This window comes from Phragmites australis, chromosome 9, assembly GCF_958298935.1.
Source record: "Phragmites australis chromosome 9, lpPhrAust1.1, whole genome shotgun sequence".
NCBI classification, from domain to species: domain Eukaryota; kingdom Viridiplantae; phylum Streptophyta; class Magnoliopsida; order Poales; family Poaceae; genus Phragmites; species Phragmites australis.
The window spans coordinates 5,675,311-5,691,075 of NC_084929.1; the positions used below are offsets into that span (position 1 = coordinate 5,675,311).

General features: G+C 44.9%; 1 protein-coding gene and 1 long non-coding RNA gene across 2 annotated transcripts; one reads left to right on the forward strand and one right to left on the reverse strand.

The window, feature by feature from the left end:
• Positions 1-6,424: 6,424 nt before the first annotated feature.
• Positions 6,425-7,102, reverse strand: LOC133927955 (kafirin PSKR2-like). Its single transcript, XM_062374271.1, has one exon. It carries the CDS (start codon positions 7,100-7,102, stop codon positions 6,425-6,427), a length of 678 nt encoding a protein of 225 aa, XP_062230255.1.
• Positions 7,103-13,264: 6,162 nt separating this feature from the next.
• LOC133929719 (uncharacterized) lies at positions 13,265-14,794 on the forward strand. Its single transcript, XR_009911639.1, has 3 exons — positions 13,265-13,803; positions 13,904-14,188; positions 14,285-14,794. It is a non-coding gene; the product is annotated as an uncharacterized LOC133929719 (long non-coding RNA).
• The last annotated feature ends 971 nt before the right edge of the window (positions 14,795-15,765 follow it).

The window sequence follows — 15,765 nt, forward strand, 5'->3', positions numbered from 1 at the left end:
TTTCACTGTAAATTAACCTTCTACACACCGGATAGTTCGGTGATACCCCGGAATCTCCACTGGACTATTTCTTCCAAAGAGCATTGGATTGGCCATGTATAGTTACCTTCTCAAGCATCTTGCCAAACGCTTGGATAGTATTTCTTCAAGTATTTCAAATTGATAGTGCGAGGCATCTTATCTCCTTGTATATATTACATCATGTATGAATTCCCAGGCACAATTCCTACAACTTTAGAAGGACCTTCCCTACTAGGGGACCACTTCCCGAATTTATTATCTTTAGACCCAATAGGTAAAATTGTCTTCCAAATTAAATCCCCTTGTTGTAGGCTTTAGATACTCTCAACTTATCCTTTTCAATTTCTTTCAAAGCTTTAAGCCTTTCATCATTGAGGTTATCTACTCTATCTATCATTGAATTATAATAATCAACGACTGGCAAGTCATTTTGTCATACCACTCTCAATGCGCCAAGATTTACCTCAACGGGCAAGATTTACTCTCAAGGCCGTAGGGACCGTCTTGCTCCCAATGGTGAGATCCATGGAAATTATGCCTTTTGTCTCTGTAGGCTTGCTGGTGAAGCCATTAAGCACCAAGTTTGTCTTTTACGAGCTCTTTGTCTTCTTTTCCTAGCTTCTTGAAAACTGAATATGGCATTAGATTCACAGTGGCTCCACCATCCACTAGCATTCTCGAAATCGGCCTTCCATCAATATGCCCCTTGACATACAATAGTCTCAAATGTTGGCTTGATTCTTTGGGCTTTTAAAATATAGTTTCCTTCGGACCAAATTTAGTTGAGCAACCTCTTCATCAACAGCTCAAAACTTTGAAGGTAAAACAAAAACCATATTGATATCCATATTATCATGCAGCGGAGTGCCATCCCTAAGAACTGGAGAGTCTCCTAGCATATCATCTTCATCATCACTAGATGTCACAATAGGCTCTATGACTTGCTTTATTTTCCATTCTTGCAGAATAGGCACCATCGGCTTGATTTCATTGAATACTTGATCCCTCACCTTTTCAGCTTGTGCTTCTCCCAACAGTTGCTTTTCGTAACCTTTGTAGCCTCCTCTTTTGGGAATATGAGAGACCCCTAGGACACCATTGTGGCTATGGCTTAGTCCTGGGAAGCAAGGACTTCTCCTTTTCAACCTTCTGATCGTCTAAACTAGCGATCTGCTTTGAACTAGAAGTGGCTTCTTGAATATTTAGCGCTATAGGCTGTTGTACTATTGTAGGTGGCGCTTCCTTAAGCTCAAAATCAGTACCAACCACTCCTACAACTTCCCCTTTGTTATTGCCACTTGATCCGTCATTAGCCAATTGCTTTTTGCACTTTCCTTTCATCAACAACCAGCTGTTTTTCTTTTGGTTCCAGATCTGATTTCTCATTAGAACACTCGTGTTCTTGACATGATATACCTTCTTAACATGCCTCCTATCCCTCCTATCATTTGACTAATTTTTAGGATAAAACCGGTCTTGTCTAGGATGAGATAGTCTGTCGAACGCCGAAGGTCGTGGTGCTGTCCACCCGAGGTGAAATGGTGCAAATGGCATAGAAGGTGGTGCCCAAGGTGCACACCAACCCTATGACGGACATGGAGGACAAACCATCGGATGAGACCCCCACATCATAGGCATCGGCGACCCTAAAGGAGGGAACGGAGGTGCTGCAATATTATCCTCCCATTTGGCCGGCCTTGCCACTCTCATACTTAGCCAAAAGTGTATCAAATGTAAGTTTTGGATTCTCATGCTTCTTAATAGCTTTGTTCTTATCTTCATTCACTTTCCAACGGCCAATTTCTGGACTTTTAGGTTTGATCATCTTTGGCCTTACATTATTATCACCAATGATCACACTCTTGCCTTTAGTCGATTCGGCTTGAGACGGCCGAACCAAGACCTTCTTCCCTTCCAAATTCATCATGTTGACGTGGAATGGATCATCATCTAGCTTCATCTTAGATTTTTTAGCAAACATCAATCGTCCTTCATTAATGGCCGATTGAATCTGTTGACGAAAAACATTGCAATCATTAGTAGCATGAGAATATGAATTATGCCATTTACAATATGCATGTTTCTTAATATCCTCAAGTGATGATATAACATGATTAGGAGACAAACTAATTTTCTTTTCCAGTAACAAGAGATCATACATCCTATCACATTTAGTGACATCGAATGTGAATTTTATCTCTTCTTGTCAATTATTTTGTGGAGGCAGCTTCAATGCGGAGCACATGAATGGCTTAGATTTGGATTTCCATGCCCATTTGGCTACACACATGTCTACGCTATCATCATCTGACGAATCATCCTCATATTCAACTACATTAACACCCGGACGACCCACCTTGTGTTTTCCACTAAACCTTTGAACCTTTCTATGTTCTTTGTCACAGCTTTCTTGAGCCAGAGCCCGCTACAAAACTTGATTCACATCTGAAAATTCTTGCCCCTCTAACCTCTCTTTGATGTGTGCATGCAACCCGGCAAAAGCTAACTCAGCTAGATCTCTATCGGAGAGTGAAACATTGAAACATCAGTTTTTAGTATCTCTAAATCTTCTAATGTATTCAGAAATAGACTCACTATACTTTTGTGTAACCGATGTCAAATGAATTAACCTTAACTCTGTGTCTCCGGTATAGAAATACTCATGAAATGTTTGCTCAAGTTGTGCCCATGTACGAATAGAGTTAGGTGCAAGTGAAGTAAACCAAGTAAATGCATTGCCGGAAACTGACAAAGGAAATAAACGCAATCTTAAAGCATCAATACTACCGGCTGCACCACATGGTGCAAGAAATTGACCTATATACTCTATTGTAGTTCTACCATCTTCCCCGTTGAACTTAACAAAATCAGGGACCTTAAACCCACGTGGATATGGAATTGTGTCATAATAATTAGGGTATGGTTTTTGATAACCACATGATTCACCTTTGAGTGCTGCCCCAACTGTTCCCTCAAAATATTAGTCATTTGCTCTTTGATGCTTTCATGCCAAAAAAGTGTTTCGGCCATAGGCTGATTGGATGACGCATTAGCTGTGGTTGTGGCCCAAAAGATTATTGTTGTGGCGTATCATGAGAGTGTGAAGTCAAGTGTTGCATATGTGGAGTATTTTGTGAAGGCACATCGAAGTAAGTATCCGACAACGGACCATAGGGTATGCCGGTACCTTGTGGGGGTATAGGAGGTGTGCTATATGCCACGGTGTTGTAAGGAACTAATGGCATAATTGTTCAAATTTCAGCAGCCCGGCTATTGGCCACGTACTAAACCAGACTAGCTATGCTACATGAAGTAGTCGGAACCCGAAAAACAAATGAGGACACCTCCGGCTTGCTAGTACTCAATGTATTAAATGGAGGCATTACCATACCAACCGGACCAACATTGGGTTGGCTATGAGTTTGTTGCATTGGCATATTTTGTTTTATGGGCAAAGGTGTTGCAAATTGTGCCAATGGAACTAATGGTGTTGTCTGAAATTGATTACCATCGTTGGAATTTGAGGTGCTAGCATCATGTAGTTGGGGCTGTTTTTTACCTTTTCATCTTGCAATTCATCTTGCAATTCAATAAACAAAGCCCTAACATGACTAGAAAGTACATGATCTAGACTTTTAACCAATGTTTCACAATTATTGAACATAGCAGCACCAACAGACTGATCTACCATATGCGCAATGTGCTCTGTGAAATAATGAGTAGAATCACTTACATCGGTCTTTACCTCATGCTTGCCGTGGATGATTGAAATCGGATCGCCCCTCTTGATGACACCTTGACGTGTTTTCTGGTAGCATGCAAGCATCATCTTCTCAACCTCCCGCTTTTGAGCTTCAATAGCTTGGCGATCCTCCTCGGGAAGCTCTTCAAGTGTAGGTGAGATGATATTGTCCATGTTGATTTCGGCTCCCTCCTCCTTAGACATGGCGCAACAGTGTACAAAGGGTGTCGACGCCGAAACCCTAGGTATGGATGTTGATGGAGAACCGTCGGTCCCTAGTGGAGTCGCCAATTTGTGTTAGCACAGAATTAGGTAACACCTCACCAACACGATTTCTGTCAAGGATAGTTGTCACTTTTCGTAGTGACACGTGACATGTTTACAAGCAAACAAGTAAAGGTTTCAATCGACAACCTTGGAGATCGCCGCTCGGATGATTTATGAGCAAATCGATAAAGAACGATCACCCGAATGATAGGGATTTGAAGTAGCAGCGAAGAACTAATCGTAAATTGCAGGAAAGTAAAGGCTAAACAAAAAGTAGATGCAATAGATGCGATTGATTAATGGATATACAATCTGCCTCCACCCCTCGACTATTTATAATGGGGGGGGGGGTATGGTCTTGAACCTATGAAATCAAAGTAGGACTCTATTCCAACCCTAAACACGCTCTGTTCAGCCAAAATCACGAAAGAGATCCGAACAAATCCACAAATCCACTTTGATTCGGTTTCGGACTGAACACTGGATGGTCCAATGAGAACAAACTCCAATACATTGGATCACCCGGTGAGTTCACTCGGCCGAAACTCTAAGACTCGGTCTTACAAACACCGGATATTTCGACGTCAAGTTTATACTCACTGGAGCATGTCACCAGACCAATATTTGCAGAGAGAATATTTTTGCAAAGTTTTCCTTTTGAACACACCAGATGATCTGACGATCATCAAAGACCTCTCCGGACAATTTTCACCAGAGAACATTTTTCGGCTAAAAAACCTTCTTCTCACCGGATAGTCCGGTGGTACCCCAGAATCTCCACCGAACCATTTCTTCCAGCGAGCAAGTTTTTGGTGCAAATTTACCTTCAATACACCGGATAGTCCAGTGATACCCCGGAATCTCCACCAGACTATTTCTTCCACAAAGCAATTTTTTGGCACAAATTGATCTTCTACACACCGGATAGTCCGGCGTTTTCACTGTATCATTCACCAGACTATTTTATACAGGGGGCATGTTTTACGGCACCAAATTCCAACTATAAGCACCAGATAGTCCAGCGTTCAATGAGCCCCTCATCGGACTATTTTTTTTCAAAAAGCATTTCTTCTGGCCGAAATCGAACTATAAGCATCGGATTGTCCAGTGATGACACGGCATTGATCACGGACTATCCGGTATATACAAAAAACCTGGTCATGCCATTTTTTGCTATCAACAGAGGCCTTATTCCCAGAGGCTGCAGACCTCTTTGGGCCACCTCTCTGGCACGTATATGGCCTTCCGAAGACTCGAAGCTATAGTAAATCCCTCCAGAGCCTTCGACCTCTGGACTCTCAGCAGGAGGCCTTATCATCGGAGGAAATTCTTATGAAGAATGCATTGTACTACAACAAGAGAGGCCTTGGACGCTTCCCCAACCTGGTGGATAAGATCATCAAGTCACCGAAGATCAACAGTTGCTTCGGTAAGGAAGTTGGTTCATATTGCCAATATTGTGAAATCACCGGTCACCACACAAGTCACCCCTTCCTACTTTGCCTTCTAAGTACAAGTCTACATTCAATGATCACCATTTTCTATTGCATAAACTTAAAAGTGAGAAAGCCATGGCTACATTCATTGGAACTCAAGCTAAGGAAAAGCTTCCTAGGCAAATTTGGTGCCTAAAGCTCTTGTGAGTCACTTCAAAGGTACCAAACTTTGTTGGGTATCTAAACAAAAAGCTTGATCCATGTGTGTAGGTGAACTACAAAGCCGGTGGCAAGCACTGGGTGCTTGATATTGGATGCACACAATATATGACCGATAATGTAAAGATGTTCACCTCACTAGAAGATGACGTGGGAGATCATGGAAAAGTCACCTTTGGTGATAACTCTAAGGCAAATGTGGTAGGTTTGGGTAAGATAGCAATCTCCAATGATCTCTCTACTTTAAAGGTAGCTAGCTATATATGCTTATTTTAAATGTTTTTAAGATAACTACCCTATTTAGTATTTACTTTTCATATAAGCGAGACATATTATGAAAATCTTATCGCCAATGGTGATGTCTCTCTACAACTACTAGGCTTGGACGCTTGGCAACAATATATATAACCATGTGAAAATTTAGACATACTGAAGGCTAGATGGTTTAGAGGTACCCAGTAACACCCACCTCACAAGATTTGTATGTGTAATATATACTTATTCCAATCTATCTTAGGTCTATATATCTGATTTATAGTTTTTCATTCTTAATTTTATGGCACAGACAATTACGAAACATACTTGCATAAAAAAAAATCAAAGGATGCCATATCTTATCCAATACTTTTCTTATTTCTTATTTCTAATTAGTCACATGCCCAAACATGTGAAACTTATTATTAGATTACAACTCATATATAATCTAGAGGGAGGCACCACTAGCAAAGATTTGCTGCCTTTAGGCAGCGGGGGTCACCAAGGCTTGTGGGTTGAAGAGTTGCTGCTCTTGTTGCCAGTAAGCAATGGGGCTCACTAGGGCCAGTGGGTTAAAGAGTTGTTGTTGCTGCTGCTGCTGGCTGTAGGCGACGAGGCTCGCCGTGGCTAGTTGGTTAAAGAGTTGTTGTTGCTGCTGCTGCTGCTTCTGTTGTTGCTGCCAGTAGGCGATTGGGCTCACCAATGCAAGTTGGCTAAGGATTTGCTGCTGCTGCTGTTGCTGCAAGTTGGCTATGGGGCTCATCACAGCAACTTGGTTGAAGATCTCCTGCTGCTGTTGCTGCTGCAAGTAGGTGGTGGTGCTTGCCATGGCCAGCAGGTTGTAGAGCTGTTGCCGCTGCCAGTTGGCCGCAGGCTTCACTGGGGCCTGTGGGTTGAAGAGCTGCTGCTGCGCTGCAATGTCCTGTGTTGTGAGATGCGCCAAACTTTGCTGACGTAGGAAGTCCAGTTGTTCTTGGATGATCACAGCTGATGAGGGAGAGATGCCTACAGCGAGCTCATTCTGTAGTATGTTGTATTGCACGGATGGGTGTGTCGCTCCCAAAACACTCACCGATGGGAAGTATCGCGGAAATTTAACAGCGGAAGTGACACTTATCGAAAGAGCAAGGAAAGCAAACAACACAATTATCTTGGCTGCCATTGGTTTCGAGATTTTGGAGGTGTATTTCACTTTCTACCTTGCTACTTGTTGTCAATGGTATGAGTGATAGACAAAGGACTGATTTGGGCCTATTTATACACACGAGTGATCATGTAGCTCCACAAGGTGTTGGCCATTGCTGGAACTCATGTTATAGGCTAGATAAGCTAGAGATGACATGGTATCTAGTCGATTTCGACATCTCCTGATCCATTTTCTTGTAAGTATAGGATATGTACTGACAAGATAATTTGTACTAGTGCTTGGCAAAAGCATCTTTTTGTTAGTATTTCTTGATACATGAGGAAAGGAGGTATGCTGAGTTTAACTTTACACGTGTGTGAAAGTCTTAGCCACTTAAAATTCGTTTTCTTCTGTTAAAAGTGAGTTTGTAATTTTGTGATTTGTCATGTCGATCTAGAACCTTTTTGAACTGAATTTGTCAACATGTATAATGTGTTCCACTTCCATAAGTGTAACTCACAAAAGAAATATTTCACATCCAACAAGTTTTTTCCTTGAGAGATTTGTGTTAATTCGATAGGTATCTAACTATTTGTGACCTAAGCGGGAGGTAGATTGAGTTGGCTTACCAAGGTCTCATGATCGCCATTCTTGTTAGATTGTCATCCATTCAGGTCACTAAGGGATTAAATTGTGCATGCATCTTAAATGTGATCCCACCACAATAGGTTAGGTTTAATCCCAACTAGGATCTTCCGAATCGTGAAGGGTGGCCCGGGTGTAAAAAACACGTGACTTGTGACTTACAACGCACAACTATAAGGTGTGGGATAATGATTTTCCCGGTCAATTCTAGCCATGAACTGACTAAGAAAAGCAATGATTTTCACAATTGCTTTCTTTTAGTTGGTTCGAAAATCGACTGGTATGTGGGTTACAATAAGATCGGGATAATATTTTTTTAGTAGTGTATGCGCAACCTTGTGGTGTAACTTCAATAATTGTGAGTGCCATAAATCATTGTATAACCCTGTCCGGATCGCGACTCCCTTGTCTCTATTTTTTCCAGCACGGCTAGCTTGTGACACACCTCAAACATCTTTGTCTTTACAATGGTGTGCTCATTGTTCCCAGCGTTAAATGACAACTTGGCAACCACCAGCTAATGCTCATACACCACGGAGTTGGTCTCTCCTCCACTACCTCACAAGCCAACACTTGAGAAGGCTGATGTTGTTGCATGACTAGCAGTAACAGCCCAATTACATAACATAAATAGAATTTTATTTTTTATACAAAGAAAATAATAACCAGCTAAATAAAAATATAAAGAAGTGTATATATGTATGTATACATATAAGTATATATTCACAAATACAATTGCAAAGGGTTTAGCTCTTCTTTAATTTGTGTGACATACATACGTACGTACATACATACATACATACATACATACATACACACACGTACATACATACATACAGCCGAGATAGCCTGGCCATCTCCTTTCTTTCCCCTCTCCCTTTCTCTTTCTATCTTGGGCCGTAACTAGCCGCTCTGGCCCAACTCCTATGTGAAGCACGCGGTCGACGCCTTCTTCCTCCTCTGGCCGGATTCTCCCACTCGCTGTTCCTTGTCTGAAACGGAGATGGCCGCCATGCGCAATCCGACCACACTTGACCAGGAGATCTTTTCGAAGCCCTCAAACGAGTGCATCTGGTCCTCATGAATACATAGCCCGGCTAGTCTTGTAAAGCTCAACTCAATTATAGGATCGAATCCGAGCTAAACCCACTGGCCGAGATGAACTCAAGTTAATTTGGACTAAGTCCATTTGCGTGAACATCTGGAAGGTGCTCAGGTAGATACACCTGCCTCTCTTAGTTCTATTTCCCATTAAACCTTTTTCTAAGTGCGATTCAAATGAGATAAGCATCGTGTTACTGCTAGACTACTAAACCCTAGACAACTTGAATCCGAACACCCCGATGCCCCAACCTTTAAATAGAAGAGCCCCTAAGCCTTCCCGAAGCACCTTGCAACTTTTGCCCGTCATACCGAAGCTAATCCGCCGCCGGAATGCCTTCTACACTGAGTCCCAATGGTCAAACCTGCTGCCCACCAACACCAAGCTGCAGAGAGCCTCACCGACGATGACTTGTTGCCTAGGTGAGTTCGCCTTGACCTCCTGATCTTGTTTTGCCGCACATCTTTGTGATCTAACCACGAGAACTCACTCCGGAGAGTTTTCCGGCCATCCGCCGCTGTCCCAAAGCTGCCGCTGCTGCAAACCATACCGGAGTTGGGTGCAATAATGTCTTAGTCGTTGAATCAATAGAGAATGGTTGAGATTAGATGAGAACATACATTTTGAACAGATTTAATGAGCCTTAATGTCGCCGTCATTGAGCCCTAACACAATTAGTTGGCCACATCACCCAGCCACCTCAGCCAACACGTAGGTTAAGTCACCGACATTTCTATCCATGTCAGATTAGTGTGTAGAGTCAGGAATCTTAGTCAGCACCTGTTTTCTTTTATTTGTTTTATTTTCTATGCGGACATCATAAACCTTATATATTATGAAATAATTTGTTTTTCAGTACAAAAATAGTTCTAAAAATAGGAGTAATTTGGAAACTAATTTTAATAATGTTATTTAATAATGTTTAATGTTTTTATATAGTTTTAGAATTCAAATAAATACTAATATATTCTAGAAAAAATCCTAGAAAGTCCCAGAAAATCAAAGATTGCTCCGAAAAATTCTAGAAAATTTCTTAATCACATAGTTTCATCTGTAGTTAATCTTTTTGTCATATTTTAGTCTTTTAGAAGCCGTAACTTGTCAACTGTAGGTCCGATTTGACCTATTCTTTCTCCAAATTTTTTAGAAAATGTAATCTTGTGTGTGATTATGATTGTTGTGTTCTATTTGGTTCTTTTTGGATCTTGTTGTTTATGTGTTGCCTTTTCACTCATGTTTGCTAGTAGACACCAATTTTCCGAAGGAGCTAGAAGGACAATGACTTTGAAGACAGAACTGTGTTTTGTGAAGGCAAGTTGTGTTCTTGACCATATTGATCCCATTTTTTAAATATTTTGATTTACACACATGCATGCTAATAATATTACTAGGAATCCCAAGAGTTAGGCTTTACCCTAGTTTTCCTTCGTCATCCTTGTCGCCATGGTTATGGTTTTTGTTATGCAAGGGTAGATGATGCTTAGCCTTGCTTTGGGATGATGATCATGATAATGGCTCAACTGAATATGATAATGGTCCTATGCAACTATGATAAAAGATGGTGTTGGAGCAAGAGTTCATCTTGTCCCAGCAAGTTTGGCGAGAGTTTCTTCTAAGGAGAAGACTCAAGCTTGGAGACAAAGTTTAAGAGGAAAGAACACCACGAATGTATTGATGGTAGAAAAAATGGGTCGATCTGGGGGAGTATCACAGCGTGACTTAGTGTTTTTTCACATTTGTGTCCTCCTGCCCTCTCGCCTCTAGGGCTCCTATTTATAGGGCCATGCGTAGCTTGGCGTATAAGTTACCACAATGTACAAATATCAGGGATCCGATCGAATTACTAGGTCTTATCCGGGATAACTACTTTTTACCCGACCTGGGAGATAAATATCCATCATAGTAACATCATGGTGCCTATCCTCTGAAGGGGGCGAGCCGGTCACCAATTGTGGTCTGGCGCTGCACTGTCATGGGTGTCAGGATAGCCTCCATTACGCCGGGGTGTCAGAGTGGCGTCCACCAGCCCAAGCATTTAATGCCGTCACCTCCTTGCAGGCAAAGTATGACCGGTGCTCCCCTTCTGGCAGATATTTCCTGTGGCCTGATGACTCACCGTGTAGCCTCTGGGAAGCCGGCCTGAACAGCTGGAGACGGGGGCCTCGGGAGGCATGGCTCCGGAGGGTGAAGTCTCCGGGAGGCAGGACTCCGGAAGGCCGGGGCTTCGGGAGGTCGAGGCTTCGGGAGACCGGGACTTCGGGAGGCCAAGGCTTCAGGAGACTGAGGCTTCGGGAGACCGAGGTTTCGGGGGGCTGGGCTTTGGGAGGTCGGGCTGGTTAAGCCAAGGGGCCGTCGGGGGTCCTTAACAATGACCCCCAGCAGTAGCCCCTCATGAGGGCGGCTAGTAGAGGAGTCGGGCCCACGGTTCCTTCAGAGCAGGGCCTTCGATGGTCCCTGGCATGTGGTTGACGGCTCGTGGTCCCAAGTATTGCTTCGCTTATCTTGGAAGGTTCGACCCGAGTGATTGGAACAATACGTTTGATGACGTTGGCGACAAGGGCATTGAATGCGCCCTGGGGAAAGGCACGATCTCACCTTGTCAGGGGGATGTGGGATGTGTGGCATCTTGTCGTTGGGGGGGTCATGGGTGTCAGTTCCACTCCCTCATGATTTGTCCTAGCAGGTGAAAGGACTGGGTATGCGCCCGCCACCTAGTGGGGCAAGTTGCTCCTTATTTTTAGAAGGAGAGGGATTACCCAGAGTGACCCTTTTGCTAGCTCCTTGTTCTCATGTACCTTTTGTCTTCAACATCTTTTGTTTTCCGCGAGTCATCCTTTGATCCCTACTCTTCCACTCTCTTGTAATCCAGCGTCTTTTGCCATCCTCCTGTGGTTCGTATGGCTGGCTCAAGTACCCCAGGTGGGGCTGGAACTCGGGCGGTGAGTGAGATTGCCAGAGTAGCCACGGCGGGGGACCCTCAGGTGTCACTGGTTCCCGTCGTTGATGGGGCTACTGCCAAGGGTGGAGTTCCGGCGTGCTAGCATAAGTCACCCCTAGCAAACCACCGTGTTGGGGGCGTCTGTCATTGGTGATGAGGAGCTTGATCGGATGGTTAGGGAGGGGAAGATTCCCTCCAGAGCCGTCGCTCGACCTCCGCTGGACGAGGAGGTCCCGAAGCCTCTGGCCCTTAAGGTCATGGTGTTTGAGGCCTTCTTCAAGACTAGCTTGGGTTTTCCCTCGGTGTCACTGCTCGAGGAGGTGCTCCGCCACTTCTATGTGGAGCTTCCTCAGCTCCACGCCAACGCCATTGCCCGCCTAGCCACCTTCAAGTGGGCCATGCGGGAGGAGGGGTGCGAACGGAGGGCGAATTTCTTCGTGGCTCTCCACTTTGCGAGCTGCCAGCCAAAGCTGATCAAGGTCGAGGGGACGAAAAGGCCCCTCAGCTTCGGGAGTGTCAACTTCCAGATACATCTGCAGTATCACAATGCCTTCCCAGCAAAGGCTATCAATGGTCGGTGGTATACCAGCTGGTTGCAGCAGTGGTTCTATTATCTCGACATCGCCGTGCTGCTGCATATACCTCTGCATAACACGGAAGCGAAAAAATCAGCATCACGGTGTTGGAGAAGAACGGGCAGTGGACACCCAGAGCCGATCTGTCGGTCGATACCTTGGCGAGGTTGACGTAGAAGAAGAGCGGCTTCTTAGAGCTGGACACCTGAATCCGGTTGCCGCCAACGGCCTTCGCTGCTGCGCCTCGCCGCTGCCGCCGCCGTGTCGCCGGGCATGGTGTGGGGGGAGGGGTGCAGGGTGTTGAGGCGGGGGAAATTTTTATTTATATTTTTCCGGAATTAGCTAAAATGTGTGTATATTTTGAAAATTTACGGTATACACCTTTCTCATTTTGAACAGGCGATACGTGTATGTGACACGTAAGTGATAACCTATTTAATAGACCTGTCAGTCTTATCAGCTGAATAGTAGTAACAGATTTACCACCCTTACTCACGGTCAACTATTAGTGATTTAGGTGCTCATATATCGATAAAAGTTAAATAATCTCTCAACACGTGAAACATGTTCTTATCTATACATTTATAAATTTTTAAAATAAATATATATTTTTACAAATTCTAAAAATCTCATACTTGAAAAGTACCTAATAAATCTCATACCCACCTAAATCCCACATCCATCGCTAAGGACTCGTTTGGTAAAGTTCTTTTTGATTCAAATTCTTTACAGGAGTGATTTTTTTTGGAGAAAGTGATTTTGTAGTTGAAAAGTGATTCTCTAGTGATTTTCTAAAATAAAATATACGGAGCAAGTGATTCTCTGCGGAAGTGAATCTAGGGAAGCTGTTTTTTTAGCTCTTCAACTTTTAGTTTATTTTAGAGAATCACTCGTATAAATTCCACTCAGAAAACTAAAAACTGAAAGCTCAGCCGCCATCACCGACCGCTACTCCCACGGCTGCCACCGCTGCTCTGCTGCTTGCCTCTCCATCCGCTGCCTTGTCCGCCCGTGGCGTCCGTCGGGCTTCTTCTCCGCTGCGTCTTCTCCCCCGGCCCTCAAGAGGGAGAGGGGAAGATGTCTTCTTGGGACGACGATGACTCCACGTCGTCGACAAAGGATGCGGCGACCACGGACGTGGAGCTGCTGAAGCACGCGTGGCGCAACGAGCAGGCGGTGTCGGATATTTTCTGCTTCGACTCCCTCCTTGTCTCCCGCATCCGCGAGCAGATCTAGCTGCTCGTACGTCCATTAATTCTTCTCGCCGTCCCCGCTCCTCTCTCGATTTTTTGCCGTAATCGATCAATCATTGGTGTTTGATGCGAGCACGCCCTCGTTTGTGATGTGACCAGGAGGAGACGCTGGACAACTTCGTGGACAGCGGCGTCGATGACCTGGTGGTCTCGCTCTACCAGATGTTCCTTGACCTCACACGCTCTTCCTCCTCCGCTCGTACCTCTGCCTCCAGCTACAAAAGGTTTGATCAAAACCCAATCTCTGTACGCTGCCTGCAAGGGAGCGATTTTTGTTACCGGATTGCTGTCATGGTCTTCACTTAATTGCTTTGTTGCCTGCAGATCGAGAAGTACACGGTGCATATCTCCAGGTCCGACGACCTCATGAGTCGGCTGTTGCAGCGTACAGCGGCGGTTCGCCAAAGAGGTATCATCTGCGCTGCTGGGCTGTTTGCCCCAATTGTTTGTGCTAGCTTCTGAACTTTGGTGGTTCTGACGGGAACACATTTCTTGTGTTTGTACTGTTGCAAGTTCTTGGCTGTAGATCAAGAAGTACACGATGCACATCTCCAGGTCTTATGACCTCCTGAGCCGGCTGTCGCATCAAGAGCGGCAGTTCGCCAAGAGGTATCATCTGCGCTGCTGAGCCATTTGCCCCAATTGTTTGTGCTAGCTTGTGAACTTTGGTGGTTCTGATGGGAACACATTTCGTACTGTTGCAAGTTGTGCGGATATCATGGAGAAGCATATGGATCATTCAGTGTTGTCGAAGCTGTCGTACGGGTATGACTCACTGACCAGGCAGTCATTGTCGAGCTCTGAGGATGATATGGGTATACCCTTTACTTGATCTTCCAAATTCCGGTGTTCCTTTTGCACTGCTATGCTGCTTTTGTTGTTTGCAGCTTTAGTCATATTACATATTTGCACAGGCTGCTGAATGTGAATGGTTGGTAGAAAGTTTCACCATTTCATTCAAGTGATATGTATTTTTGGGGACTCTAGTTATTAAATGTAGTGAAAAGTTGAGTTCCTACATGACAACATTTCGTTATTAAACTCATAGCATCTCTGGTATAAGCATGTCTTTTGCACTTCTCATATGATGATTCTGGTTAGACAGGCTGTAATATTACATAAACCGCATCTTGTGACTTTCATCCTCAAATTATGGCTAGTTTTAGAGGATTCAATAATGTTATTATGTGTTAATATTTTGTTTCCATTGCAACACACGGTCTCTCAATGAATACAAACTAGTCTGATTGGCGTGCGTACGCCGTATTAATTGTGCCCACGCCTTCCTGCCAGGTGGTGGCAGGGATTGACGTATTCAGTACGGCAGGTGTGGGGGAAAGTGGCTGGATGTGACTGCCCACGCTCCCCATTAAATGCGGCATCGGGCCTCCTACCGACCGACATCTCATCGTGGAGTCCCTGCGGGGTCCACCGGCATGGGGCTTGACGGGTGCTCGGGGCTCTCTGGGTACTCGGGGACTAACTTATCTTGGCCCCAAGCACTCACTCCCGAACCTGGCTTCCCTCGGGTCCTCGGGGCTCTCTGGGTACTCAGGGACTAACTGTTCTTGGCCTCGAGCACCCACTCCCGGATTTGGCTTCCCTCGGGTACTCGGGGCTCTTTGGTACTCAGGGACCAACTGTTCTTGTCCCCGAGCACCCACTCCCGGACCTTGCTTCCCTTGAGCCCTCGGGGAGGTGGTCCCCGAGGGAAGGCGCCATGTGTCACTGCGCTGTCCTGGCCTCGGGACTCAGGAACCCCGGATCCCATATCACCAATAGCAGTCCCCGGGCCTATCGGCAGGTGATGGTCTAGAGACTGAGGGTGGGGCCCTATTTCTTCGAGGCCGATCACAACATTGGTGCCACGTGACTTTCTGTCGCCCGGTGCCGAAATCTTTGCAGGCATTTGCAATTTTTAGGCCCAAGCTCTTGGTATAACCTAAGGAGGAGCCGAAAGGGCGCGTGTCGAAACGCCCTTTCGACTTTTGAGGAAGGAGATCATGAGGCGGGAGACGCCCAGGCTTCCGCGCGGACCGAGGAAGATGTGCCTCGCTTACTGCGTCGAGGAATAAGGCGTTTGAACTCCAAGCGATAAGAAAGGGGAGAGGCAACAGACCGTTGCCTTCCTTAATCGCCATTCTTGCCTTTGCCATTCTTGAGCACTGGGAGTCTCTCTTCAGCCT

Bases quoted from the DNA above. Each gene is read 5' to 3' on its own strand.
- LOC133927955 (XM_062374271.1), bottom strand. From the start codon at position 7,102: ATGGCAGCCAAGATAATTGTGTTGTTTGCTTTCCTTGCTCTTTCGATA.